Source organism: Anthonomus grandis, chromosome 12 (assembly GCF_022605725.1).
Source record: "Anthonomus grandis grandis chromosome 12, icAntGran1.3, whole genome shotgun sequence".
NCBI classification, from domain to species: Eukaryota; Metazoa; Arthropoda; class Insecta; order Coleoptera; family Curculionidae; genus Anthonomus; species Anthonomus grandis.
The window spans coordinates 24,256,821-24,284,430 of NC_065557.1; the positions used below are offsets into that span (position 1 = coordinate 24,256,821).

At 32.8% G+C, this 27,610-nt stretch overlaps 2 protein-coding genes across 8 annotated transcripts in view; one reads left to right on the plus strand and one right to left on the minus strand.

Moving 5' to 3' along the window:
* Positions 1–27,610, minus strand: part of LOC126742663 (uncharacterized) — a 222,033-nt gene that overhangs the window by 109,920 nt on the left and 84,503 nt on the right. The window lies entirely within an intron of this gene.
* LOC126742660 (SWI/SNF-related matrix-associated actin-dependent regulator of chromatin subfamily B member 1) lies at positions 806–25,823 on the plus strand. 2 transcript variants are annotated; one of them, XM_050449401.1, is made up of 7 exons: positions 806–839; positions 1,007–1,096; positions 1,219–1,409; positions 14,035–14,194; positions 14,250–14,397; positions 14,455–14,666; positions 21,575–25,823. In XM_050449401.1, exons 2-7 carry the CDS (start codon positions 1,016–1,018, stop codon positions 21,896–21,898), a joined length of 1,116 nt encoding a protein of 371 aa, XP_050305358.1. In that variant the 5' UTR covers positions 806–839; positions 1,007–1,015; the 3' UTR covers positions 21,899–25,823. The 2 variants fall into 2 exon arrangements, with proteins under 2 accessions (XP_050305358.1, XP_050305359.1); XM_050449402.1 differs by lacking the exon at positions 806–839 and adding an exon at positions 847–911.

The window sequence follows — 27,610 nt, forward strand, 5'->3', positions numbered from 1 at the left end:
CCATTTAACTTTCTTTTTTAAAGGGGATTTTCAGTGAGTAGTAGACAGTTTTCGAAACCATTAAAAAGTATCACCGGTAACCACTTAATGACATGTATGACATTTGAAATGTCATTTATCGTATTTTCGTACCGGCACCTTCCGTTATCTTACGGACGATAGGCATCATAGCCATAAACGAAGCGAAACGCATGCGTATTAATGTTGTTCACATTAACTAGAAAAGAAGAAGAAACTAGTATTCTCTAGTTTCTATAGATTAAATCTAGTATTAATCTATGGTCCAATATATCGTGCTAAATCTCGGTAGTTATATTAATCTCGGCTATTCATAAAAAACCTTACAAAACCAGGGATAACTCACCAGTTACAGGGTCTTCCACTCGAAGGCATCATTGTAAGTCCAGTTGCGATAATAATAATGGTTATTTGCTTCAAAAAAACAAATCTATGCAATTTTTTATTTTCGATTGAGGAATACGTTCAATCATTGCCATTTTATCGTCAGAGTCTAATTCGCTGCTGCTTAAAATGTATAAAATAGCAGCTAGAACTTTTTTCTTTTTTTTTTTTCTTTTTGGCGCCATATTTTATATTTAAAAAATGCACAGAACTTTCACGATCTCCCAGAAAAGGTGCGTGAAAACATGGTGTTCAAATTAAATGTAAATACTTGAAACGTCCAATCAAATGGAATACTGGGATTAGTGGACACCAGTGCATCAAATGGAAAACGCTGTAAAAGGGACATGTGATGGATGACAGTACTGACGTCTTGTCGATCAATTCACAATTGGCTTTTGTTTACATTTGCTTGGGTTACAGATACCGTTGAGGAAGTAGGTAGAAGTGTACTGTATAATATTAGGAATTGTTGAAAACGAAAGGCATAGCCAAGAATATTTACTAAGGTTTTCATAACTTTTCATTTACCTTCCTTACGAATATAATTTTACATTGTGCAGAATACTACATTGATTACGCCTATCTATCCTATAAAATTTAGGATCTCGCCATGTCAGTAAGGACTTACGGAGACAAGCCAGTATCCTTTCAACTTGAAGAAAATGGTGAATATTATTGTGTCGGATCAGAGGTAAGATCACAGAAGTATTTGACCATAATAAACATTCTAAAATAAGCATTTATATCAAAAACAAAACAAACACTTATGTCAGTCCTTTTATTTGATATCTTTTGAATTACTGGAAAATTTAGGTGGGAAATTACCTGCGACTCTTCAGAGGGTCCTTATACAAAAAATATCCTGGAATGTTTAGAAGATCTATAACAAATGAAGAAAGAAAACGGCTCATTGATCTAGAACTCTCACAGCATTCTTTGGCAAGCAGTGTTTCTTTGTTAAAAGCATCAGAGGTTGAAGATATCATAGAGGGAAATGATGAAAAGTAAGTGAAATATCACTTAGTTAGCAAATTAAAATTCTGAGCTCTTGTCACAGAGGTAGAATTAATAATTAAATGTATGTCCCTGAAATATCATTTAATCCAAAAAAAGAATTGATTTTTTGTTTATCCAAGAGTTGTGTTATCCCGTAAATAATCAGACAATATGAACGTAATACCTTATAAATGTAATACCTTAAGTACTACATTTATAAGACATATAAATGTTGTAGTGAAAATATATAGTGTTAGCATTCATTGCATAACTTTAGGATTTTTAATTATTGCTTTTATTACGACATAATTTTTTTCAAGGTTATAAAATTCATCAAATACAGTTTTGACTATATTTATGATATAGGGTCAAAGTCAAAATATACTTTTTTGCAAAGTTTACAAACTTGTGCTAAAAGCTTCCTAATCCTAGAATTTATAATACTAGTATTTATTTGGTTATACAGGATACAGGACAAAAACAGAATACAGAATCGATTTTGATTGTACATAGAAGCATATTTTATATAATCAAAGAAAAAACCAAAAACGAAGAAAAGAAAAGGCAAGAACCTACATAAAACAAGAATAATAAAAAAAAAATCTGATCATATAATTAATTTTAAATATTAAAACGAGTTGTTAAAATACTCTTCAATGCTGTAGTAAGCGTTTGGTAAGATTAATTTCTTTAATTCTCTCCTAAACTTTTTAAGGTCTGTAGCAGTCCTAATCGAAAAAGGAACATGATTAAATATTTTACAACTAATAAATGTAAGACAGTTTCTCGTAAGTGAGGAGGTGGGGATTGGAAGAGATAAGTTGCCTACTTGATGAGTATTATGACTGATGCAGGATGGTGGACTTACGGACTTATGTATGAGTGTGCAGAGTTTCCAATATAAAGAGTGAGAAAACTGCTAAAATTCTTTCAGCTACAAAGAGGTTTACAAGAGACTCTCAGACCAACACCACACAGATACCTTAATGCTTTTTTCTGAATAATAAAAATGATGTTAAGGAGTCCCTTGGAGCACAAACCCCAAAATGGCAACCCATAATGGATATGAGAGTCTATTAAGGGGAAATAAACTGAACGAGCAAACAACCCCCCAATTCATTCCTGGCAACCCTGACTGCAAAACAACCAGAATAAAGTTTAGCAGCGAGGCCCAAAATGTGGTTGTCAAACCTTAAACTCTCATCAATGAAGAGGCAGAAAAATCGACAATAATCCTCACCATATAGTGGGCTCTGCTTATCAAACAAAAACCCTCTACATTACACTTAAAGCCCAAAACAAAAGTCTTATGAACATTGAATACAAGCTGATTGCAGATGCACCACTCTTTAATTTTGTGAAGGTCTTCTACTATGAGAGATCTGACTACTTTTTGATCTTTGGTATGCCACAGAATTGTAGTATCATTGGCAAACTAAACCACTAGTCCATGCAGTGATAGAGAGCTTAAGTCATTAACATATAATAAAAATAAAATAGGACCTAACACTGACCCTTGAGGTACACCACATTTAAGGTGTGCTATCCCTGACGAAAAATCTAGATGCAACCACCCTCTGGGTGCGACCAGACAGGTATGACATCACCACCCCAAAGCCACTCCCCTAAATCCATAAAAATCAAGCTTTGACAGCAGTATTCCATGATTCACACAATTGAAGGCCTTGGACAGATGATGACTGAAATACCATTAGATGACTGAAATACCACCTTTATGAAAAGGGATAATCATAGCTTCCTTGAAACAGGATGGGCAACTCGCCCTGAAGCAATGATTGATTGATTGCCCAAACCAAAGCACCTAAAGCGCTTGCAGGAAGAAGTGAAGCAGATGTGAAGAGATACCATCGGAACCTGAAGACCTATGATTTTTCAAGCACTGAATTGTTTCAAGGACCTTGGTGGCATCTACAGGGTGGAAAAAGTATGATTGGTTGATAACATTCCGATTAAGATACTGCAATGGATCGCCGTCACTGGGAACTGCTTCCAGTAACTTCTCAGCAATATTAGAAAAATAGTCATTGAAATCATCGGGCCCCAAGTCCGATTCAACTAACCGCCGACGAGAAGACTGCCTACATTCGTTAATGATTATCCAACTTTCCTTCTGTCTGCTACCGGACGAGTCTAAGCGCTCATTGTAATACAGTTCCTTTCTGACTTTTATCAGACGCCTATAAATATTCCGATAATCCTGAAAATAAGACCTGATGAATTGATTGTCAATAGATTTGTGAAGTCTTGCTAAGTATCGCAAATTTTGGGCAGATGTGTTTAGTCCCGCGGTGATCCATCGTTTTCGTCTCTTGGATTTAAGTCTAACCAAGGGAAAGCAGATATTTATTTTATCACATAATGTATAATAAAAGGAAGAAAATGGTTGTGGAGCAGCCTGAATTGTATTCCAGTTAACAGACGAAATGGATTGAGAAAATAATCAAATTGTTCCCACTAAATACTCTCCCAATGCGACGGCCAGATTTGTTTTTAAAGTCACCATGAGTGCAAATGATTTGAAGATTCCATCAAGAGAAATTCTTTGCGGTAAGGAAACCTCTGAATAATTGGTATTAAAATCGCCAGCCAAGATAACACGCGAGTGAATGGGGAGCTGGGACAGAAGACAATCTAACCTGTCAAGAAACACACGAGATGTTAAGATATTTTCATGAAATTTTGTACACACCTTTTCATCAATAAGGAGCATTTTTGATGTAAAAGATTTAAAATTTTTACCAGTGACATTGTATGGAGTTTGAACCGAAAATTTTTAAAGAAAAAATTGTATTTTTCCAAAACCCACAATATTTTTGAAGTTCCTATTTATTTTGGATCAAATTTGGTGCTTTTTCATGTAAAAAAATCTTAATAAGCTTTTTCATGTAAAAAAAAACCAAAAAAAATTGTTTCTTCAGTCCATGGGGACTTTATAGTTTATGGTATTTTGTTAAAATTTAGTAGGCATCCTTTATGAGTGATAACACACTTTTTTTTGGACAAACATTTTTTTTCACTTTTACCAGTGATGTTGATGAAGGTGTAATATTAAATGTTTTAATTAAAAAAAAACTGTATGTCTCTGATTCTTTTTTTAATTGTAAATTATTTAAGTCAAAGTCAAAGATAGCTTTGTTATCATAACATAGTTGTTGACAAAGACCTTTGGTAAAACAAAAACTTAAATGTATATATAAGATATAAATTATAATAAATAAATTCTAGTTGCGATCCTATAGGTTTGAAATCTTGAGTTTAGTTGTGGGATGGGATCGAAGGAATAAAAACAACGTCACTTTATGTACTGGCCAACGTTTCGCAATAATTTTATTGCTTCATCAGGGCCCGCAGGAAGCAATAAAATTATTGCGAATAGGAACCAAAAAATTTAATAAAATTAAAATTTTCTCAATGGAGATAAACAGAAACATTAAAAGAAGTATCAGATCAAATTATCTGCATAATACTCCTCCAAGCTATAAAATCTCTTTTTTATTTATTTATTTATTTAGTTAGTACTCAAGTAGGACATGGTCTCAAAACAGGTAAGATTCAGGCACAAATTCATAAGAGCATCTCTGGCAAACCTCATAAACTTGGAAAAAAATAAGTCTCGGGTCTAAAAAGACACCTAAATCCTTGAGTGAGTCAAGCTGCTTTAACAGAAAACCTTCAATAACATATTGACAAGGAGAGGAGACCCTTAAACAAGTAGACCTCATGAACCCACATTTTTTGATATTTTATGACATTTCATTCAACTTACATCAGGAAAACACTTTGTTTATATCTCTCTGGAGCACCAACTGATCTTGAGAGGAAGAAATCCGTCGAAAAATATTATAATAAAAGCAAGAACTCAGATTTCAATAGGGGAGCCAAGACGATTGATAAAGAGGCTCAACAGTAAAAGTGTCCTTGGTGCTCTCTTAAACTTTGTTGTGTACTTTACAATGTAAATGGTTAAAAAGTTTTTACCTTCAAATACAAATGAATTCCTAACAAGACTAGAGTGAGGAATCGGCAACCCAAGAAAACAGACCTGGCGGGTCGCAGAGTAGCTTTCAAGCTCAAGGTCTCCCCTAAATTTCTCATAAATAAGTGTTACTGTTTCCAAAACAAAGAGGCAGCATAGTCAAAATTTTCATATTTATCAAATAATGGAGGACAGAACTGATTAGCAGACCTTGCCCTGAATAAATAGCGAACTGCTCTCTTCTGAAAAATAGACAAGTGAATAAAAAGATACTGAAAACAGGATCCCCAGAATGGGATACCACACCGAAGTTGCGGCTCAATAAGGGCATAATATGGATTTTTAGCTATTGTAAAATCCAAATTATTTGTTATCACTCGACCATAACCGAGGAGTCCTTACTGCAAATACAATAGATGTGTTCCTCAAATTTTCAGTATCAAGTATCATCAATCGTTAAACCCAAAAATTTATTAAACTGTTAGGTTGCAATAAGCAACAAGATGAGAGTCCATAAGAATATTATTAATGGAACCTTGAGAATTAACAATATTAGTCTTCGAAACATTAAAACTCAACAAATTTGACTCAGACCAGGTTTTTACAGAGACGGATCTGCATCATGCTATAAGATAGTTGTATCATCTGCAAAAATAGTGAACTTCCCTTCAGTAAAAATTGCGGAGGTCGTTGACATATAAAAGAAATAACACTGGGCCCAAAACTGAAGCCTGGGGAACACCAGCATTGACAGACAATTCCCTTGATATTTTATCATTAAAAAGTACTCCCTGGACTTGGCCAGACAGGTAGGACCTAAACCACTCTAAACAAACACCATGAAACCGTAATTGTTTAACTTTCCCAGCAGTATTTTATCATTCATGCAGTCAAAAGCTTTGGACAGATCATAAAACACCGCTACAGCACCGGCATTTAACCTATTATGAAGCACCCGAAGAAATGAGAAAATCGCGGCCCCGGTTTATTTATTTATTTGCGACAAACCATTTACAATAAATACCAAGAATTAATAATATAAAGCAAGATCAACTGCTGACAAAACACCACGGCATAAGTCTATATATTAGTAAAAATTGCCTAAGCAGCTAATAACAATTCAAAACTTAAGTACTGCTAATTAAAATCAATACAACTAAAAATTGAAAATTATGTAAACCATAAAAGTGTACAAATCACTTAAACAAGTTGTAAGGTGGGTATCACCAAATGTTCTTTAAATCTCTTTTAATACTTGTAATCTTGGAGTAAAAAAAATTTTATCTGATTAACTAAATTATTAGCCTTAGAAACCAAACATGAAATGCGCTCATTGACCCCATAGTTAGTCTGATCGTATGGAACAAAAAAACCTTATACTTTGTTTATTTCAAAATCAGTTGATTGTGCATTATTATTATTCCCGTAAAACGATCTTCCATAATACCATTCTGTGAATGATTACAATTCCACCGCATGGTAGGCAAAGTTTTCCAAATTTTGTTGTGTGATAAAAGGGAATATCAAAGTTAGCAACATTTCTAAGGTGAAGGTTATGTAAAGTGCCCCTAGGCTTTTCAGTTACACGTCTACTTCACGTATAGTTTACTTTTTTCAAGTGGTCGATTCCGGTGAAATTTATTCTGATAATCGAGTTTGTCATTTCCGAAACGTGTCTATATGGATCAAATGGATGTGTAGCTATCTTTTGGAGTTATAAGAAACCAACAAACGTTCTTCATATATCCAACCTAAATTACACTGTATCAGATGATATTTTAAAAGCACATGTTAAAGATATAGTGCCTGGGGCGGAAGATGCCTTTATCACAGTTGTTAAGCTCAGAACAAGTGAAACATCGAATTCCTTTAAGATCGTTGTACCTAACGAATTTTTTATTTATTTTATTTTATTTATTTATTTAGAAAATGTACAGTACAAACATGTGTATAATGCTATCTCTAGATCTGAGTTTCACAAATTTGTTTCATGCACCCACCTGTATGTGCAGAAGTTTATTATACATCATTTCTAATATTAATTTATGAGACAAGTGAAATAATGTATTCCTGTGGCCTTAACTTACTGACAATATTGATTATTAATAACAAAATTTATATTCAATGATCGTTGAGATAGTTTTATATTAACAATTCCCAAGAAATACCCGTTTGACCTGTTTAATATATTCATAATAATTTTTTTAGTTCTCTTATACTATTAGGTAGCAAATTATATATTTTTGGTGCAACTACAGATGCAAATCTCTGGTTACCATCAAACCTTCTAAACGGGACAATCAACATATTATAATTATTCTTGGTAGGATAAGCATGATCTACATGCTGTTTATTTTTATTTCTAAAACAATAAATATAATCGCTCAAAAAATATAGACTGTACCATTTAAAATGCTTTTATTGTATAGTTGATTTATTGGATATAGATAATCTTTTCTGTAAATAATCTGTAATAGGTCATTCTGAATTACATTTAACTGAGAGAGCATTATTGTAAAGTCCTCCACAGGCTATGATACTGTATCTTAACATTGATTCCACTAATGATTTGTATGTCATAGTTATAATTTTTTAAAGTAATATGTTTCTTATCTGGTAAAATTTGTATGTTATGTATGTATTATATGTATGTATGTATGTATTTGTATGTTGTAAAATTAGACCTCTTAATTTTGTTTGTTATATCATGAATATGTTCTGACCATTTAAGATGTTGATCTATACTTATGCCCAAGTATTTAGTATGTGACACCTCATATATTGTTGTATTGGTTTGTTGAAGAGTAATTGAGTTGTATAAAGGTCTATTTGATTCAGTAAGAGAAAAAGCAACATACATTGTTTTAGCAAGATTAAGTGATAATTCACAAGAATTTAGCAATGTTTTTACTTTACTTAAACCAATAATAATTTTGTCTCTTAATGAATCCCATGATGAACCAGTAAAATACAGTACTGTATCATCTGCAAAAGAAATTGACATGCCATTAATATCTAGATCCAGTAATGAATTTATATAGCAAATAAACAATAACGGGCCAAGCACTGTGCCCTGTGGCATACCCATAAAGACATTTAAAGGATCACTATAAATATTGACAAATGATATGTTGCTGTCTACAATTAACGGCCTTGTGACCGTATCGCCAACATTTATAACATCGCAGTACACCCAAATACTCATAAACTGGAAAATTGATTATTTATAAGACATCTAAAAACAGCTGGTGAAACCTCTAAAATTACATTCTGATAGTTTTTATCCTTTGGTGAAAATTTCTTAAATATTTTAACATCGGAGTCAAGTGTATTTAAAATTCCGAGAGATAATTTTGATTATTAATTATTTGGCCTGGGTCAGTTTCACTATTTACATACTTCTCATGAATTTCAGCAATAATAATTTTTGGCTTTGCGATCTTTTAATTAAAACATTCCCGAGTTTGGTTTGCAGTTTTTTTTAGCGATTCATCATAATTACATTTTATAGCAATGGCCTCTAGTCTTACATCTTTTTTATTATTTTTTTGTACTCTACATTTTGGTTGTTTTACTATCTTTCGAATTTCTGGGTTTAATTATTAACATTATTGCGGAGGGTTGTTAGGTGAGGTCAGAAATAAAACAGAAACTTGTTTACCTAAATGTCGACGTTTCGACTTATATTAAGTCATCCTCAGAACACTGAAATGGATTCAATTTCAAATAACTTCAATCATTTCAAATACATAAAAAACACTATTAAAATAAATGTTCTTTACGTGTACAAAAATTAAAACAACAAAAAACAAAAACCACGACACAGTTAAAATTACATTCAGGTACAATCCGTTAAAAAAAAAATTATAAAAAAAAAACAATATAAAATTAATTTTTTAATACATTACATCCCTTACCTAAGTCTAGGTTGCTTTAGTTATAATTAAAATACATTTATAAAAGGAGCGTAGAATTATTTTTAACATGGGTTAAATTGTAGGTGTTATTGTGGGCAAACTAGAATCAACAATAAGCCAAGAAACAAATGTTTTTTTTCTTTCGAGCGTTACAATTTACTATTCGAAACTGAAAATTAATTATTAACGGTGGGAATGCACTATTTTTCTTAACAAAAGTTGACCACTGTTGCTTTTTGCTCAAGTTTTTTTAATATTTCAGATTTACTTACATTATTTGCGACAACACGTTGTTCAATGACTTTGAAATTTCAGAAATATGGCTTTCTAGGGTATCACTGGAAAGCATCATTCAAGAGCTTCAAGATGATGTATCACAATCCACATTTCTATTTAAGATTTCAGCGGTGTATTTTACCTTGCTCAAGGGGTTGCAGATAAGGGGAGATAATATGCTTGTTTTGTTCCCCCTTTGTTTTCTAGAAACTGTTTTCAGCATTTTTCTACTCAGTTTTTCATTCCCAATATATGGCCATTTCAAGTTTTAAGTTGTCGACCTGTATATATTTTAATTGGAAAATCCTGTCAAAATTGTTTTAGACAAATGAAAAGTTATTTTGTGAAATACCCTAAAAACGGAACATGAATATTAGCAATAATATTGGCAATTTGTTAATTGCAATAACTAAATTACCAACATTGAATATGCATTAAAAGTTAAAACACTATAGCCAAATTTAGACTTATTTAAATCAGAATTATGATATTATAGATTACAAAAAGAATCAACTATTTTCCACTTATAAAAATAAAAAATTGGTGAATTCACACAACCAAATCTACTCAGTGGAAACAATTAAAATTTACATAAATAGATAATTTATGGACTAATCCAAATCGACAATTTTATATTTCCAAAATATAAAAAATATCCTCAATATACAATGCAAATAAAATATGGCTTAGAATCGATTAAAATATTACAGAAGAAAATTATATGCAGTATCTATATACATAACCAATTCTTTTCCTGACTGATTCAACTCTTTAAGTAACGCTATTTTATGAAAAATTATACTTAATTTGACCAAATTGACTTTAGTAAAAAATTTATAGAAAAGGTAAAAAGAAATTTCGTTATCGGAAGTTATGAAACTTCTATATAAATGAGCACTTGGGTTTAATTCTCAGCTGAAGAAAGAAATCAATGAATAGATATGAATCAATGAATTTATATGATAGAGATAGTTTAAGATATTGTAACGAAATTCGAAAAAAATACACTTTTATTGGCAACGTCAAAAACACTAACCTACTTTGCTTTGACTGTCGTTTAATTGTTTCCAAGGTAAAAGCTGACTAAACAATTAAAACTGAATAAAATGTTACGAAGCACTTCTTTTTTAATGCCTGATGAAAGATTTTCGAAACATTTAGAATTTCTTCATTGTTTTTGCCGAAAGAGACCAATAATTTTAGGAGAATACTGACAGTTAAAGCAAGCAAGTATACAAATTCTAGAAAATTTCAAATACAAGGATTTACAATAATATAACCTAAATAACCTAAATTGGGACCAAAACGGGCTCCTTAAACAAGATGAACTACTTAAAAACTAGACACTATGATGAAAATATTAAACCAAACGTAAGTAGAACCCTAAATAAACCCTACGAATCAATTTTAACTACAGAATACGAATAAAATAGTACAAAAATTAGCAGAATAATTAACGTATTTACATTTTCATTATACTGCTCCCCTCTCAAGTTTGATCGTCAATACCTCCAGGGTCAAACATGGGACCACCTGAGTCATGATAGGGCACTAACCGGACGATGTTTACAATTTTCATCTTCGTTGTCGGATGTCGCTGGCTTACTGTACTGTACCAGGTCCTTGGTTCTGGTGACCACACTGAACGGACCTTTCCAATCCTTTTGGAGCTTTAGTGACTTGCCCTTCGTCCTCTGGGGATTGTATAATCAGACTTTATTCTTAGGATTAAAGCTGATAGAATTTGTCTTTATGTCATAACGTGATTTCATTCTGTTATTGTCTCGCTAAAGTCTATCCCGTACTTGTTCGTGAACAATTTGCAAACGCTCTTGTAAATGGTCGGCATACTCCTCAAGGATTTCTGACTTATGACCCCATAAGTCAGAACTCCCAGTAATAATGTCCAGAGGTAAACGAAGTTCATCGTCAAATAGGTTTCAAATGTGTGCTTAAATCTTTTAACCATTCCATCAGACTGATGGTGCAGAGGGGTTCTGCGGGTTTTATTGATACCTAGCAACTGCCATACTTGTTAAAATATTTGTGACTCAAAGTTCCTTCCTTGGTCTGAATATATCTCTCGAGGGACACCAAAACGACAAATTTAGTTCTGGACAGCACTTCAGCTACTGTCGTTGCTTCTTGGTTTGGAATCGGATTAACCTCGGGCCACTTAGTAAAGTAATCCATAGCAACAAGAGCATATAGGTTTCTGAAGCTACTAGTAGGAAAGGATCCTGCTACGTCTATGGCAATTCGTTCAAAAGGTGCTATATAATACTGCATCATCTTTCCTCTTGTTCGGCTTCTTAGGCTTTCGTTCGTCAAGCAAGGACATTGCTCACACTGTCGGCACCAGCGTTCAACATCTTCATGACTGTTCAGCCAGTAAAACCGTTCTCTCACTTTTGCCCAGGTCTTACTAATTCCAAAATGTCATCCGCTAACACCGCCATGAACAGCTTCAAGAACTTCTGGAATCCGTTTTCGAAGAAGGATTGTCAGATATGTCTTTTATTTTCCTTCTACGCTCTTCCAGACTCTTTTTAACAATCCATCTTGTATAACCAACGAATTCCATTGAGACCAATATGCTTTTAGTTTTGGAGTTTTGTCAGAAATATCTTTCCATTCTGGTTTTGAAATTTCTCGAGATTTGAGTTCGTAAAAAGACCAAATACTGGGTCATCACATGATCCTGGATTAAACTAACTACATCCCACTCTTCAGAACTGTTAAGGCCAATACGATTACAAGTAAATATCTCTGGATGCTTGATTCCTTTTTAAGACAATGTTGACATGTTTCAATACAGAGTCTTCTCGATAAAGCATCCGCGTTCTGGTGATATTCGCCTGAAGGTAACTGAAACTATAACTGAAACATCCATTTCAGAGAAGCATGATCAGTCCTAAGGATGAATTGTTGACCATACAAATATTTATGGAATAGCTTTTACTGCTGCCAATAGTTTTCGTTTGGTGACACAATAGTTTCTTTCTGGTTTTGATAGCGTCTAACTGAAATAAGCTATCACTTGATCTCCATCTTCATATTTTTGTGATAGACCGACTCCAATTACAACATTGCTTGCATCGGTATTCAAAATAAAATTTTCTCCAGGAATCGGATACGTTAAAATTAGAGATGTGCACAGTGCTCTTTTTAGCCGTAGAAATGCTTCTTCACAGTCTGCTGACCAACAAAATACCATTTAGTTCTCCGTGAGTTTATGTAGAGGGTTTGCAAGGTTAGCAAAATTTTTAACAAATTTTCTGTAATAGGTACAAAGGTCCAGAAAGCTTCTTAACTGGTGTTTGTCAGTGAGTCGTGGCGAATTTTCGATTGCTTCTACTTTATCTGGATCAGTTTTGACACATTTTACTGATATTACATGGCCAATTTTAGGTGTCCTTTTAAATTTACTATTCGAACCAAAATAGTAGATTTCTTTCTTGAAATTCCTACCATATATTTTGCAGCTTTCCATGGGCTCAATCAAAACAGTATCCCTCTTTTCCTCTAGTTGTTGAAACTGACCACCACCTGTGAATTTGATGGCATGGTAATATCCTTAGATAACTTAATGACTCTGGTATTTCCTTTGTCCTTATATAGGTGGTGCATAAGAATATCTTAATTTCTCGTCATCAATATCCGGTATGGCATCATTCATGATTTTTGCCACTAGTGCTGGCTGGTAGAATGGTTAAGCCAATGGTGACTGTAGCTTCATGCAATCCAAGAATCAAGATCCTTTATCCATGGACTCTAGAATGAAAATTGGGGGTGCTGAAATCCTACAGTCATCTACGATGTTCGGTTTCACGATAGTATGACTTAATCCTGTATCTACCACCATCGCATATTTCACGGCCGCATATTTTTCCCGCTACTACCAAGCTCTCTCCAGGACGTTGCAGCCGGTTTAGTTTTATACGTGTGGCGCGGTAGCACCCAACCAGCTTGCGCCCCATAAATCATCATCTGATATATTTATAGAGCCCGATTGTTTTATTATGGAAGTTTGATTAGTGATTATTAGATCAAAGCTTTAAAAAACCTTACGTTACACTACATAGCTCTACATAGCTGTAGCATGTTTACATGCAAAACGATAATATATTGTATTTCGGTTATATGTTGTAATTTAGTAAATTGTTGTTCTTTAAAACTTTGACTTTTATTTGTAATTTCGTTAATTTTTGTTGTACCTTTTAAGTTTATCTTAAGCGTTTGTTACTTTAATGTGTTTCGCCCAAAAAAGAAAATAAGTTTTAGAGTCTGATGATGATGAGTGAACTCATCGAAATGCATAACTCTTGACAAAAAGATTGGCATTTTCATTTGTGACTTCGACTTACAAATTTTTATAAGCTTCTACTTTGTAACACTTTGTAATATCCAGATCTTACTTCAACTGGTGTAAATGTCTTACAGATACAAAGCTGTTTCAGTCCATACAAATGACCCACCTGCTCCAAGAGAAAGCAAAAGCAAGAAAAATCAACAATGGGTGACATCTTTACCAAATTCAAGTCACTTAGATGCCGTTCCACAAGCTACCCCTATTAATAGAAATCGAGTTGCTGCAAAAAAAGTTCGTATCTCAAAAAAATCATTTATGTTTTAACCATTTGAATTAAATATTTTAGGTTCGGTCCTTTCCACTTTGCTTTGATGATACAGATCCACAGCTAAATATTGAAAACGCGATGCAACCTGAAATCTTGGTTCCTATCCGTTTAGATATGGAAATTGAGGGACAGAAATTAAGAGATACGTTTACTTGGAATAAAAATGGTATGAGGCTTGAACATAAAATTAATTAAATATCTAGGATAATCTATTTTATTTTAGAAAGTCTCATCACCCCAGAACAGTTTGCCGAAATTTTGTGCGACGATCTTGATTTGAACCCTTTGACTTTTGTACCAGCAATTGCCCAAACTATACGTCAGCAGCTGGAGGCTTTTCCAAATGAACCTCCCAGCATTATAGAGGAAAATTGTGATCAAAGGGTTATTATTAAGCTAAACATTCATGTTGGAAACACCTCTTTAGTTGACCAGGTAATATAACACAAAATAAAAAATATTTGTTTTATGTTTGAACACTTTGATGGTATAAGTTATATAAGTTATAATATTGATTGTTTGCATTAGGTTAAATTGGTTGAGTTGCGTTGGTAGCACGATTTAATTGCAGAATAATAAAATTATTAATAGTAACATTTTATTGTACAAATATCATTAGTTCAATGTCTCACATCGCTTTACATCTAAGTGAGTGCCCGCTCTTGTCGAGCATGTGATATGTCTATCATTATATAATTTCCACCAGTTAGGAACAATGCGTGTGTTTACGTGTAGTGGAGCATCAGCGTTCATTTCAGAGTTTATGTTCTTGCAGCGTTCTTCCTATGAAAAAGACTTTTTAAGGCTAAAAACTGAAACAAAATGAAAGAAAAACTTTAGAAAAGAATTATTTTATTTGATGTTTCTTCTATTTAGATGAATGCTCTAGCTCCTATAGTAACATCTTTTATGATAATTAGCATTTTTCATAACTTTTTGCACACCTTAAATAATATTTTCAAATTGAGTTTTCAACTAAACGCTTGCTGTTTACTAAGGTTATGCACAAAACGCTCAGTTACGCCGCTTCAGTTGCGCCAACTTTTCTTATCCTAATAGCAGGATCAGTTTCTATTGCATTCAGGACTGCTTCCTCGAGACTTGAGGAGTCCTCGTCATTCTGTTTTCTCCTGCTAAATGAGTGGATTTCTTGAACAAACTATTTTCAGACTAGATTAAGGCAAGACCATAAATTAAATGCAGTCTATATTTTTGATTTGTGAATTCAACCATCATTAACCTGTTTAAAACAACTCCGGAAACGTCAAACAGAAAAATATTTATTACAAAATGTCAGAATAACAATAAACACTGCCCGCCCCATCATACTTTTTTTTCTAATAGTTATTATTTCGCCTACATATGATTTTCACCAAGACAAAGAAATCTAAAAACACTCGGTATATTGCCATTTTGATGCTTTATAGATATTCTCAAAAAGGTTCTAGTTGACTTTAGGTATCTCTAGTTTTTGACATTTTTGAATATGAAATAGTAAGCTAATCTTCGTTGGCCTATTTTAAGCAAAAAAAATGAAAAAAAAAATGGAGGAAAGGAATAATATTTTCCTTAACAAAATAATTAAAAAAAAATCATAACAATGTGTACAAACATTTCATATAAACTCCTTTACGAAAATTTTGCGTAAGGACTTCACGGCTTGATGGTGATAAGAGTGCACTACGAGCCGGGCAGCCTGGGATCGGATTTCAACTATAGTTTTTGAAAAATGATTTCATTTTAATGAAATCACGCATAAAAAATTACAAACTTTTCGGTAGCCGGTGAAACGGCGACAGTGATTTTAAACAGTGATTTGAATCACCGCAGTATTAATAGTAAACACGAAATCAAAATATAAGGTAACTGTCCCCAAAGACTTATCGGCTTGTTTATTAAAAAAAAAATAACTCTTTAAATAAATAAAAATAACACAAAAGGTAGTTTAGTCACATTTCCGTAGTCTCAAATTGCTATTGCGATTTTTACAGCATTTCTTAAAGTTGCGGTCAAGCATATAAATTTCACCGAGTGGCTGACTACATCCTGAATTAATTTTAGTGAATCGGCAGATGGATTAATTTGTTTTTGGTATTCTATTAGCTTTTTTGCAGCCATATAGTTTCGCCTAAATGTTCAACAAACGCTTTAATTTCAATAAGAAGATCAATGATATCAGGCTAAATACAGGATCTTTAACTACCAAATTTAAAATATAGGCCAAATATCTAAAATCTTTCCACCTGAAACTGATAATAGCCTTATTGAATATTGAAGGCGTTATCAGAAACAACGAAAATTATTTTTCCTAACAGGTTCCAATCTGATACAATTTGGTTTGTCGTTGGAGCTAAATTTTGGCAAGTATGATGGCCTTTCATGGGTGAACAGTCAAGTAGCAAAGATCTAAATTGAAAATTATAATAAATGAAATGATCAGTGAGTGCAATAAAACTTTCCATATTGATTGAGGTCCAGCAATCAGTTGTTAACATATTTTTTAACATTACTATTTATAAATTGACGATAATTGTCAAGGCGCTCATATCGTGCAAGTATTAGTTAGTGTACTGGAATTTTTTTTTCTATTGGGAAGTCCATATGAACTATTAGTGCGTGAATTAATTCTCTAAACCTCTTATCCTCTATAATTCTAAAGCTTTGAAAATCTATAAAAATTTTCATTTATTTCGTTCACCGTTAATTTTTTTTGGTAAGTATATTGTAACTTTTTGTGTGTTATGACTCTCAAGTGTTATGACTACTCGATTTTGTCAATGCAACTGATGTGCATGAAGTTGGTGGAACGATAAATGGTGATGGTGTGGTAGTATTGGTACTAGTCATATTTTCAGATGCAATGTTGGATTTTTGTATCACCTTTTTGGCGGGGATTGTAGTTAGAAGCATTAGGGATAGTGGCCATTGAGGACTCAAGATGAATAGAGATACTTTATGTAATATGTGCAAGAAAAAAGATTTTTTTTCTTGCACATATTTTTATTTTATCTGCGCTTACCAAATTTATTGTAATATTCTTAAATCAAAGAAACAATTATTATCAAAGAAAAGTGGCACGTTTGTCCTTATAGGGTCGAGTGGCATGGTTGTAGGTTTGCTTTGACGTCGCGGGCACCGCCAAACAATATAACCTATCTATTATAATACCTTATGGGCTTAAATGACCGTTTTCCCTCATATATTTTTAAAATATCGTTGTCATTTGATTCTGGTGTCGACGTCAATTGGCTGATTGAAGTATTCATTTCAATCACCAGAGAAATACCGGTAAATATCGGTTATCGATATATCGTCCAACACCAGAAATTGTTTACATTATATTCAAAAAAACTATTTTTACCTTTTTTGAAATTAACTCTGTTATTTTCCTGTACAAACTTACCGAAGACACCCATAATGTGTTTTGTGTAATTATTGTTTTGGTAATGTTTAGATTTCGGTACGAATTAAAAATAATATGAAATTGGGATATTTTATGTAAAATTAACTCTAAAGAAAATTTATTCTTCATGTAAATAACAAAAACAAAATTCCCTTCCATCTTCCTGGTATTATTCTTTTTTATTGACGTATTTGATGTGTGACATAACGCCGTGAAGTGACAGTGTGCCCCACATGTTCCATGATTAAAGAATTTTTTATTCCTTTCCTAGGATTTTTTTTGTGCATTGGGCTCGGTTGAATTGATCGCCGAGCGGAACATAGGAAAACCCATGTAAATTTTAAGGGGGTCAATTATTGGCTTCCCTATACATTTTATAGAAAAAATGTAACATAACTTTTTGAAGAGACCAATCTGGCAAACCCTTGTGCAAAATTTAAGAAAATTTTAATAAGCGAATCTTGAATTATTCAATTAAATGTAATTATGGCACCAGTAAAATGAATATTGTCACTGACGCGACGTGAGGAAAAGTGTCAATGAATCAGTGACAGTCGATATTTGAAAACAACTATGAATTATTCAATCGACGAAAAAATAGATATAAATATTTAATATAACTTCATCGTTATATTAAATAAAAGTTTAGATAAAAAAGTAATGTTAACGTGTCTTACTTTCAATGTAATAAAACGAAAGAGAAATTGATAAAACGAAAAAAAAAATTTCTTGTATTCGGCTGTACGTCAGATTTGACAAAGCCTTATAACAAATTGTTTGCTGGTGGCTGGTGTCTGGTTTTACCTAAAAATTTGGTAATTTTGCAATTACATTTAATTGAATAATTCAAGATTCGCTTATTAAAATTTTTTGAAACTTTGCACGAGGGTTTGCCAGATCTTAAAAAGTTATCTTACATTTTTTCTGTAAAATGTACAGGGAAGCCAATAATTGAGCCCCTTAAAATTTACATGGGATTTCCTACGTTCCGCTCGGCGACGCACCACCCGGTATACATATCATCACGCTTATAATCATTCACATCACAAAATGGAGGCTACGAACCTCGGCATAAGGTATGAATTTCAGCACGCTTGGTAGTGTACAAATAGTGAAACCCGTTGACTATTATAATGTGAAAATAGTGCTGTCACTTTGGCATATAGATTTTGATTTCTCCCGTGTTTTCTCTTCCTTTATATGGTACACTTTTTAGACGTGTTTATTTCTTATTACCTACGTTGAGCTTTAGCAGAATAATTATATTTATTATAGAAAATATGCACAGTTTGGCAACTGCGACTTCATACGTCAAAAGTTTGACAATATAATTATCAATAACGTCGAATTTCGATCATAAAATAGTATTATCAAAATGTAAATACGTTAATTATCCTAGTTTTTGTACAATTTTATTAGTATTTTGTAGTTAAAGTTGATTCGTAGGGTTTATTTAGCGTTCTACTTACGTTTGGTTTATTAATTTTATCTATACTGTTTAGTTTTTAAGTAGTTCATCTTGTTCGAGAGCCCCATTTTGGCCCCAATTTAGGTTATTTAGGTTATATTATTGTAAATCCCTGTTCTATTTTTTAGAATTTGTATACTTGCTTGCTTTGACTGCCAGTATTCTCCTAAAATTATTGGTGGTTCTAGTCGACTTTAGGTATCTCCGAATTTTAACATTTTTGAATATGAAATAGTAAACTAATCTTCTTTGGACTATTTTAAGCAAAAAAAATTGGAGGATGAATAACATTTTCTTTAATAAAATAATAAAAAATCATGACAATGTGTACGATTTAAACTCGTTTTCGAACATTCGCCGCAAGCGCTTCATGGTTTAGTGGTAATGTGAGTGAACTATGAGCCGGTCGGCCTGGGTTCAGATTTCAACTGTGCCAGTTTCACTTTTTTTATTTTTTTCCGACTAAGAATTTTGTAGTTTTGGAAAAAGTATTTAATTTAAATGAAATTATACATAAAACATGACCAAAAAGACGAAATTGTTTATGTAACATAAAAAAAAAAAGATTTTACCTTTTCTTGTAATTAAGTCCCTTTATTTTCGTGTAAAAAACATACCAAAGACACCCATAATGTATTATTTATTGTTTTGGTACTTTTTAGATTTCGATCCTAATTAAAAATAATATAAAATATAGGCATATTCTATTTAAAATTAAGTCTAATCTAAAGAATATTTATTTTTCATATAAATAACACAAACAAAATGCCCTTCCACCTTCCTTCATTATTCTTTTTTATTGACGTTTGACATAACGGTGCGAGGCGACAGCGTTGCCATACATGTTCTTTAATTTAAGAATTTTTTATTTCTTCTATATGAATGTTTTTAGTGTTTTGGGCTTGGTTGAATTGCATTGGGTTGCGTAAGCACACGGGGGGCGTAAGTCTGTGCCGTGTGCCTGAGTGTTGGGTTGGGATGTGATAAGATGGGTTGGGATGGGATGGGATGATGGGATGGGTTGGGTTGGGTTGGGATAAATTGTTTTAAGTTAAGATTTACGAGTCCTCTCTATATTTTTTCATATGAATAGAATCTCAAAATGTTAGAAAATATGGAGGCTACGAACATTTGCATAAGGGAATGAATTTTTTGCTTGTGTACAAATGTGGGTAAAAGTGAAACCCATTCACTATTATAGTGTAAAAACAAATCATTTTGGCAGATAGATTTAGATGTCTTTCATGTTTTCTCTTATATAAGATATGCTTTTTAGATGTGCTTGTTTCTTATTACATATATACACAATTTGGCAACTGCGAGATCATATGTCAAAAGTTTGACAATGTAATTATCAATAGCAACGAGTTTCGATCATCAAATAGAGTAGAGTAGACCTCTTTTTTGACATAATTTAATATTATTTTTTAGCGTCCTATGTGAATAATCCGCAATTTTTTTCCCTTAATCTATTCTTTTCAAAGTACTCTTTATGCTCAAATTTTAAAATATTGCAAAATCGGAGATACTTAAAGTCGACAAGACCCATTATTGGTCTCTTTGGGCAAAAACAATAAAGATAATTCTAAATATTTCGAAACTGTTCCATCGGGTTTTAAAAATGACGCGCTTCGTGACAATTCATTCAGTTTTTAATTGTTTAGTCAGTTTTTACCTTGGAAATAATTAAACGACAGTCAAGGCGAGTTAGGTTAGTGTTTTTTGACGTTGACAATAAAAGTGTGTTCCCGAATTTCGTTACAATAGTCTAGAGTCGACTCCTATTTTAGCATACTTAAAAGAAATTAAATAATTTTTTTAGCATCTTATGTGAATAATCTATTCACGTACAATGTTTATTAAATTATACCAAGTACTTTAAAAGTTCTTCAAGAAAACCCGTTTTCCAACGGCGCGGCATCTTTAAGGGACCGTATCTTTGTAGGGAGGGCCTATAGGATTTTTTTATCGAAAAGTTCCATATTATTTTTTTATTTCCTACCTGAATTCGAGAGATTTTCTACATTCTTAGGGGCACCATGGGGGTATATAAATAGAAAACGTTTATTGCATAACTGGCTCTCTTCAGTAAGTAAGATTTTAAAGCCTATTATCTGTTGTAAAAAGTGGAGCGTTTAATGAATTATGAGTGTGGCCTTGGGAAGGTGTTTGTGGATTAATGAAATGGATATATACAACAAAACAGAAGTTGTTTAAACTATCTACTTTTTATGTTATTTGTTTACCTGTTTTCTATTTTCCTCTTTTCCTGGTTTTAAAAGAGAAAGAAGTTCTTAAAAAATACGAGTAAATCTAATTCCGTTATATTATTACATTATTACTCTCACATTTATAGTCTGCATAACTCATATTTTTCAATCGCACTCATTTTTAACTCATTTTCTTTCGTTGTCTCAATCGTTGTTAACATCCTTTTGACCATAAACTACGAAAAAATCTCTTTTTGTTTAGGTTGAATGGGACATGAGTGAAAAACAAAACAACCCTGAAGAATTCGCTCTGAAACTTTGCTCGGAGTTGGGGTTAGGTGGAGAGTTTGTGACAGCTATTGCTTATTCAATTCGTGGACAACTGAGTTGGCATCAACGAACGTATGCATTTAGCGAGGCACCTCTGCCCACTGTTGAGGTACCATTCAGGACCCCTTCTGAGTCCGATCAATGGGCACCATTTTTGGAAACTTTGACAGATGCCGAGATGGAAAAGAAGATTAGAGATCAGGATAGAAATACCAGGAGGATTAGACGGTTAGCTAACACTACACCTGGGTGGTAAAAAAGCGGTTTGATTAGAATTTCCAGGTTTATACGAACTAGAAGTTTTGTGAGTACGTTGAGGAAAATCTCCTTGTCATATTGATTTTTTAAGATTTTCTAATTTTTTTATATAAATTAAACGTTTATTATAAAAAATCATTATTTAACACTTTGACCCCTGCACCCGGTTTCACAAAAATTATGTACCCGACTTAAAATTTTTTCTTCATAAATTTGTTTTGAAAATTATTTGTCAAGACAATAAGGATACAATAACAGTATTTTTTTTTCAAAGTAGTGATTTTAGAATGCGTGTATATTTTTGATACACGCAGTTCACAGAAGCTGACATTTACTCATTCCGGTTATATTAACCTGCATGTATGAAAACCAATACACAATTTTTTTATAATAAGTTTATTCAAAAAGTAGAAAAACTTACATTGGACTTAAATTTACATTTTTTGAATAAATTATGTGTTTTGAAAAAGCAATTTAAACATAAACTTTTTTTGTCTGTACATCCTGAACATCTAGTATTACATTGTTTCGAATTTTTGGATGCATGCGCTCTTCCGTATCTTTCTGAGTAATAGTTATAACAAGCCACGCATCTTCCTCTCTTTGCTTGTTCTTCCAATCGATGAGTTAATGCTGGCAGGAGAGGAACATCTTCATTGTCCTTGCACAAACTCTCAACAAGGCTCTCCCTAAAAGTCGTAATATTCATTTTTTTGTCTAAAGCTTTATTACACAGTTTTCGTGCATTGACAACGCTAGTACTTGCTATGACTTCTATCCCCACTTTCCGATACCATTTTAAAGAACGCCTCATGGGATTACTATAGGAAGATATTTGGTCCGAGACATCAATGTAGACAGCGTTATATTCGGTTATGAATATTCGCTTATTTTTTATACCAGTTCTTGTCTGGATTTCTGTCATTACTGGAGGCGATGTAGTTGTCAAAAAAGCAACATCTCGTTTGTCTACCCATATACCAACAACAACTTTCGTGTTGCTCGCTTGACACAGCATTTATCCGCGATTTAATTTTTGCTCAAAGACACGTTTAGGGTTGTATTTTCTATTTTTTCGCACGGTTCTAATTATATAGGGATTCCAATAGATTTTAACATTTCTTTGTGATTTGTGTCACTCCAGTTGGCGAGAATTGAGTTTTTGAGATAGACTCATTGACAATACCAGCAATAATCTTTTGATGGGCGTACCGATTTGTTTCGGTTACGAGAAGGTCAAGCAATTCATTAGAAACTAATAGCCTATAAAAAGAAAGCGGGCTGTCGTCATGACGCGTTTCGACAATCGGACCTAATGTACTATCCTCTTGTGAATTTGGAAATTTATTTAGATTCTCTTCATTAACATCATTTCAAATTACGTTTGGTTGTACTTTTGCCGCTTGAACTTGGGGACCAACTAAATTTATATCTTGATCTTCGTCATCACTACTGGTATCCTAAAAATAGACATAATTTTTATTATTGAGGGTATAATATAAAAATACAAATATTACCTGTTGTGGCTGGTCTTGGTTTTTCGGTACTTGAGGTTGCTGTTGATATTTAAATTTTTTATATTTTTGATTATTATTTTCGGCAGATTCCTCGCTATCATATTCCAAACTCTCAGCGTCCCATGGATCTGCATCTGAATCATCAAATGGCTTGTCAATATCGCTAACATCGCTTAAACTTTCAGCTAAATTGGCAAGTTCTAACTCTTTTTAACTAACGTTTTTTTCTGCCGGGCATATTTGCGCGCAAAAAACGTCACTAGCAAGACGTACAAACACTCGATCACCGAACTGTAAACAAACACTGATCCTAAAAATAATATTTGCCGGTATTTAGATTAAACGAGATTTTTGCCATGTTGCCAGACTTACATAACAATTTTTAACAACCTAGGAAAAAAACTAGTTACCAGAACCTAAAGGTATTAAAAAGCCCATACAAATACGTGGTAACTGTGTTCGGATGAAATACACAGCACGTTGAATACGCCAAATATCCGTGTATCAAAAAATATACACACAGGCTAATTTACAAATCTTTTTGCGTATTACTTTTGATACACATGGGGGTTAACGTGTTAATGATGTAATATGCGAATGGGGATTATCGTTGGCATAATCGGAAATTGTTGTAAATCCAAAACAATCATTTTTACAGGAAACGCTAAAAACCTTAGTCTTTAATTTGGTTATATGGTAAGTTTTAGAAGTTTTAGGCGAACATAAAAATAATTTACACCATGCAAATGGAAATTTATTTTAAATGCACTTACGTTTTCTTAATTTAGTTGGTGATTAAGCAATTTAAGACCCAAGGATTTTTATATTTTTTTTGGTATGTTTAGGAAGCTTACCTTAAATCTCTTAAATTAAAACGAAAAAAATGTTGGATGACCCATTTAAAAAAAAAAACTAATATTTGTGTTGTATATGAACCACGATTTTCCTATACTTCCATTTACTTATGGACACAAATATTAAAAGTATACTAGAGTCTTATCGCGGACTAATCCCTTTTATATTGATCTAACATATTTTTACTTTATTCCTATATTAAATTTAAAAAAAATTAACAATAAAAAACATAACACTTTTTTAAAGATGCGTTGCCGGATTGTGAAGCTATTTTATTGGCTTTCATCCCTTATATATTATGTTATTACATAAAGGTGTCGGGCCAGTTGGTTTACTTTCTTAGTTTTATTGTCATGTCGATTTTTATTGTACAAGGACTTTATAGTAACTTGTGTAATAAATTACTTGTGTATCTTACATTTCTTTTACTTAATTGAAATTATGTCGACATAATGGGATGCGATGGGTTGGGTTGAGTGGGGTTTGGTTGGAATGGGTTGTTTTGATTTTGGTTGAGTTTGGATAAACACATACCAGCGCTTACACTCTTTATAAACAGATGTCGGATGTTAAAATACAAGCATTGAACAATAGGAAATTCACTTACAACTTGTAAGTAAGCCAAGAAATTCCAAGTGAAAACCAAAATTTATTCCTTCCATTGAAATTGTCAAACAGTGGGCTGCCAGAGGCAGTTGTGCACATAGGTCTCCTGATGGACCCGTCTTGCCCCACCGGGGGTTACCAGAGCCCAAGGGTCTTAGAAAAACCGATAAGACTCTCTGGTCTGAAGGACTTAAAGTCGCTCGGTGCACTGAAGGTGGTATTCAAGTATTTGAACCTAGCGCGCGTGAGTGCTCGGCACTCCCCGATCACGTGGTCAACGGTTTCATCCTCCTCCCAGCACCACCGGCATTTCGGGTTGTCCGCAATACCGATGGTATGTTGTTAATAACTGCCGACTTTTACCTAGACTTTTGCCCAGTATGGCAACACTGCCGTATATCCTTATGTAAAATTGACATATTGGAGAGTTTTCGCATAGCAATGTTTTGAAAATGACGTCATTTAGTAAGAAGTTTTTTTGATTTTTTTTGGGCAGAATATGGTTCCAAAAATAGATAAAAAATATAGACCGTTTCCTTTCTTTCGTTGGGTCTTAAATTGCTCAAGCACCATTTAGTTTTTTGAAATTGTTGCTGGATTGGATGTAAGAAAAATAATTAAGCAATAACTTTATGAATACACTTTTTTTTGCATAAACCTCGTAGCTTTGCATTTGGCTTAAGCGTTTAACCTAAGCCGAAATGCCGGCGAAGGGATCAATATCATTATTCTTGAGAGCACGTTAATTTACAAATACAAGGAAAAGTATAATTTCGCATTTAACAAATTTCTGTCATCCTCCTCACCTATGTTAGCCTTCATAGATGGATAGGTGCAAAACGCGTTCACGAATATCTCACCTTAAAAGCGTCTTATACTATTCTAAGGCTTTTAATGTAATTGATCATGATTTACTGGTGTCAAAATTAAAATATTACGGCTGTAGTGATATTGTTATTTTTTTTTTAATCATACCTTTGGATTCCATTCAAAATACCTATTGCTATTGTCCGGACATATGTTCCATCTTAAGGAAAACATTACAGCATTTTCGTAAAACTGTTAAGCTTCAACCACTGAAAAATCTATTTTAATATAATGTTATACGCATTAATATTATATTATTAAATCATTTATTTTTATTTATTTTTGTAGCTATATGTATTACTTGTATCTTGTTTTTCTCAACAAAAAAGTTGAAGAGTAGCTTTAAGCTAATTTTCGTCCTATGGGCAAATGTAATTTTATGTATATTTATATTTTTTAAAATAGAGGCAGTTTATTATATTATTATTAATACAATAACTTAGAATATTTGGTTTATATCATAGTGACTCATCCAGTACATGTACCTCTAAATTATTTACTTTGTTTCACCCTTGAGTAGCGAAGTATGATAATTCATGCTTTACAAGTAGTATCAACAATTGATGCGTAAGTAATCAACTAAAGAGAAATTTAAATTGTAGTCAACAATATTACATTGAAAAAAAATAGGTATATCAATATCGCAAAATTCCAAAAGACAAGAGTTTTTTCCAGGGAAATCAAAGTCCAGGATAAATCAAAAACCAAAATCAGGAAAAAAGAAAAAAATCCAAAAAGAAATGTGCTTTATTAAAGTAAGATCAAGTAGAGATCATAAGTTTTACCTTGCAAACCAAGGAGGATTACGCGCCACAGAAATGTGACGCAGTGGGTTTGGTTTTAAATAAACCTCTGGAGGTTGTAATAAAATCCCTTTCCGTGCAAAATGACGGTTTCCAAACAAGACTACAACTGTACTACCGAAATTTTAAATGTAATTGAACCACTTTAAAGGTTAAAAAGAAATTATGGAAATTAAATATTTTATAATTATTTTATATTTCTTAATAAGTTTTTATTATTTTACGTTTATGATGACGTTTCTCCCTTGATGTGATGTTATGACAGTATCGGTATTTACTTGTGGAAAGATCGGCTTGAATCGATTTTTTCCACATGGTGTGGCAAAAACGGCACAAGTTTTTACCATCGTAACAATTTAACACAAAAACACTCAAATGCATTCTTTTTTCTTTTTCAACCAAAAACCGTTGAATTATTTGGGAATCATTGAATATTTGGGAAGATGCGCAACCTTATGGACGAAAATGTACCCGACAATGGAAATGCGACACCGTCGCGTCGGTCTAGGTGAACCCGAAAATTTTGCTAAATGCGTGTGCCAACAGTCACTGTCTGCCTGCTTTGCATCATTTGCCCTGAAAATTCAGGCGCTTTGAGTTAATATCCTTAACTAAAGATTTTTAAAGGTGTATTTCGAAAGGTTATTTAAATTTTTGTAGACATTTTTTATGAACATTAATTTATAATCCTTAGTTTCATGGTTAAAATTTGATTCTCTTGGATAATATACACAGTTATTGCTGGCAACAAAATCAAAATAAATATTGTTTATAGGGGATGTCATAGAAAAAGAAGCAAAAATAATAATGTAAGTTTTTTCTTTAAATCCAAGCGTCTAAATCAGATACTTTTTAAGTGGATTCAAACCTGTGGAAGTATGGATATTTTTTTGATGAGGAAGGCACTGCTAAAAAATCAATGAAAATGCGGACATAACTTTTTGGAAAATGATGTATGAAGTATTTAAATACTTTAGCCTTTACAGAGCAGTGCCATTCGTTTAATTAATTTAAAAAAAGGCTTTTCGAAATTAAAGTTTCGAAAATCGTAATATTATCAAT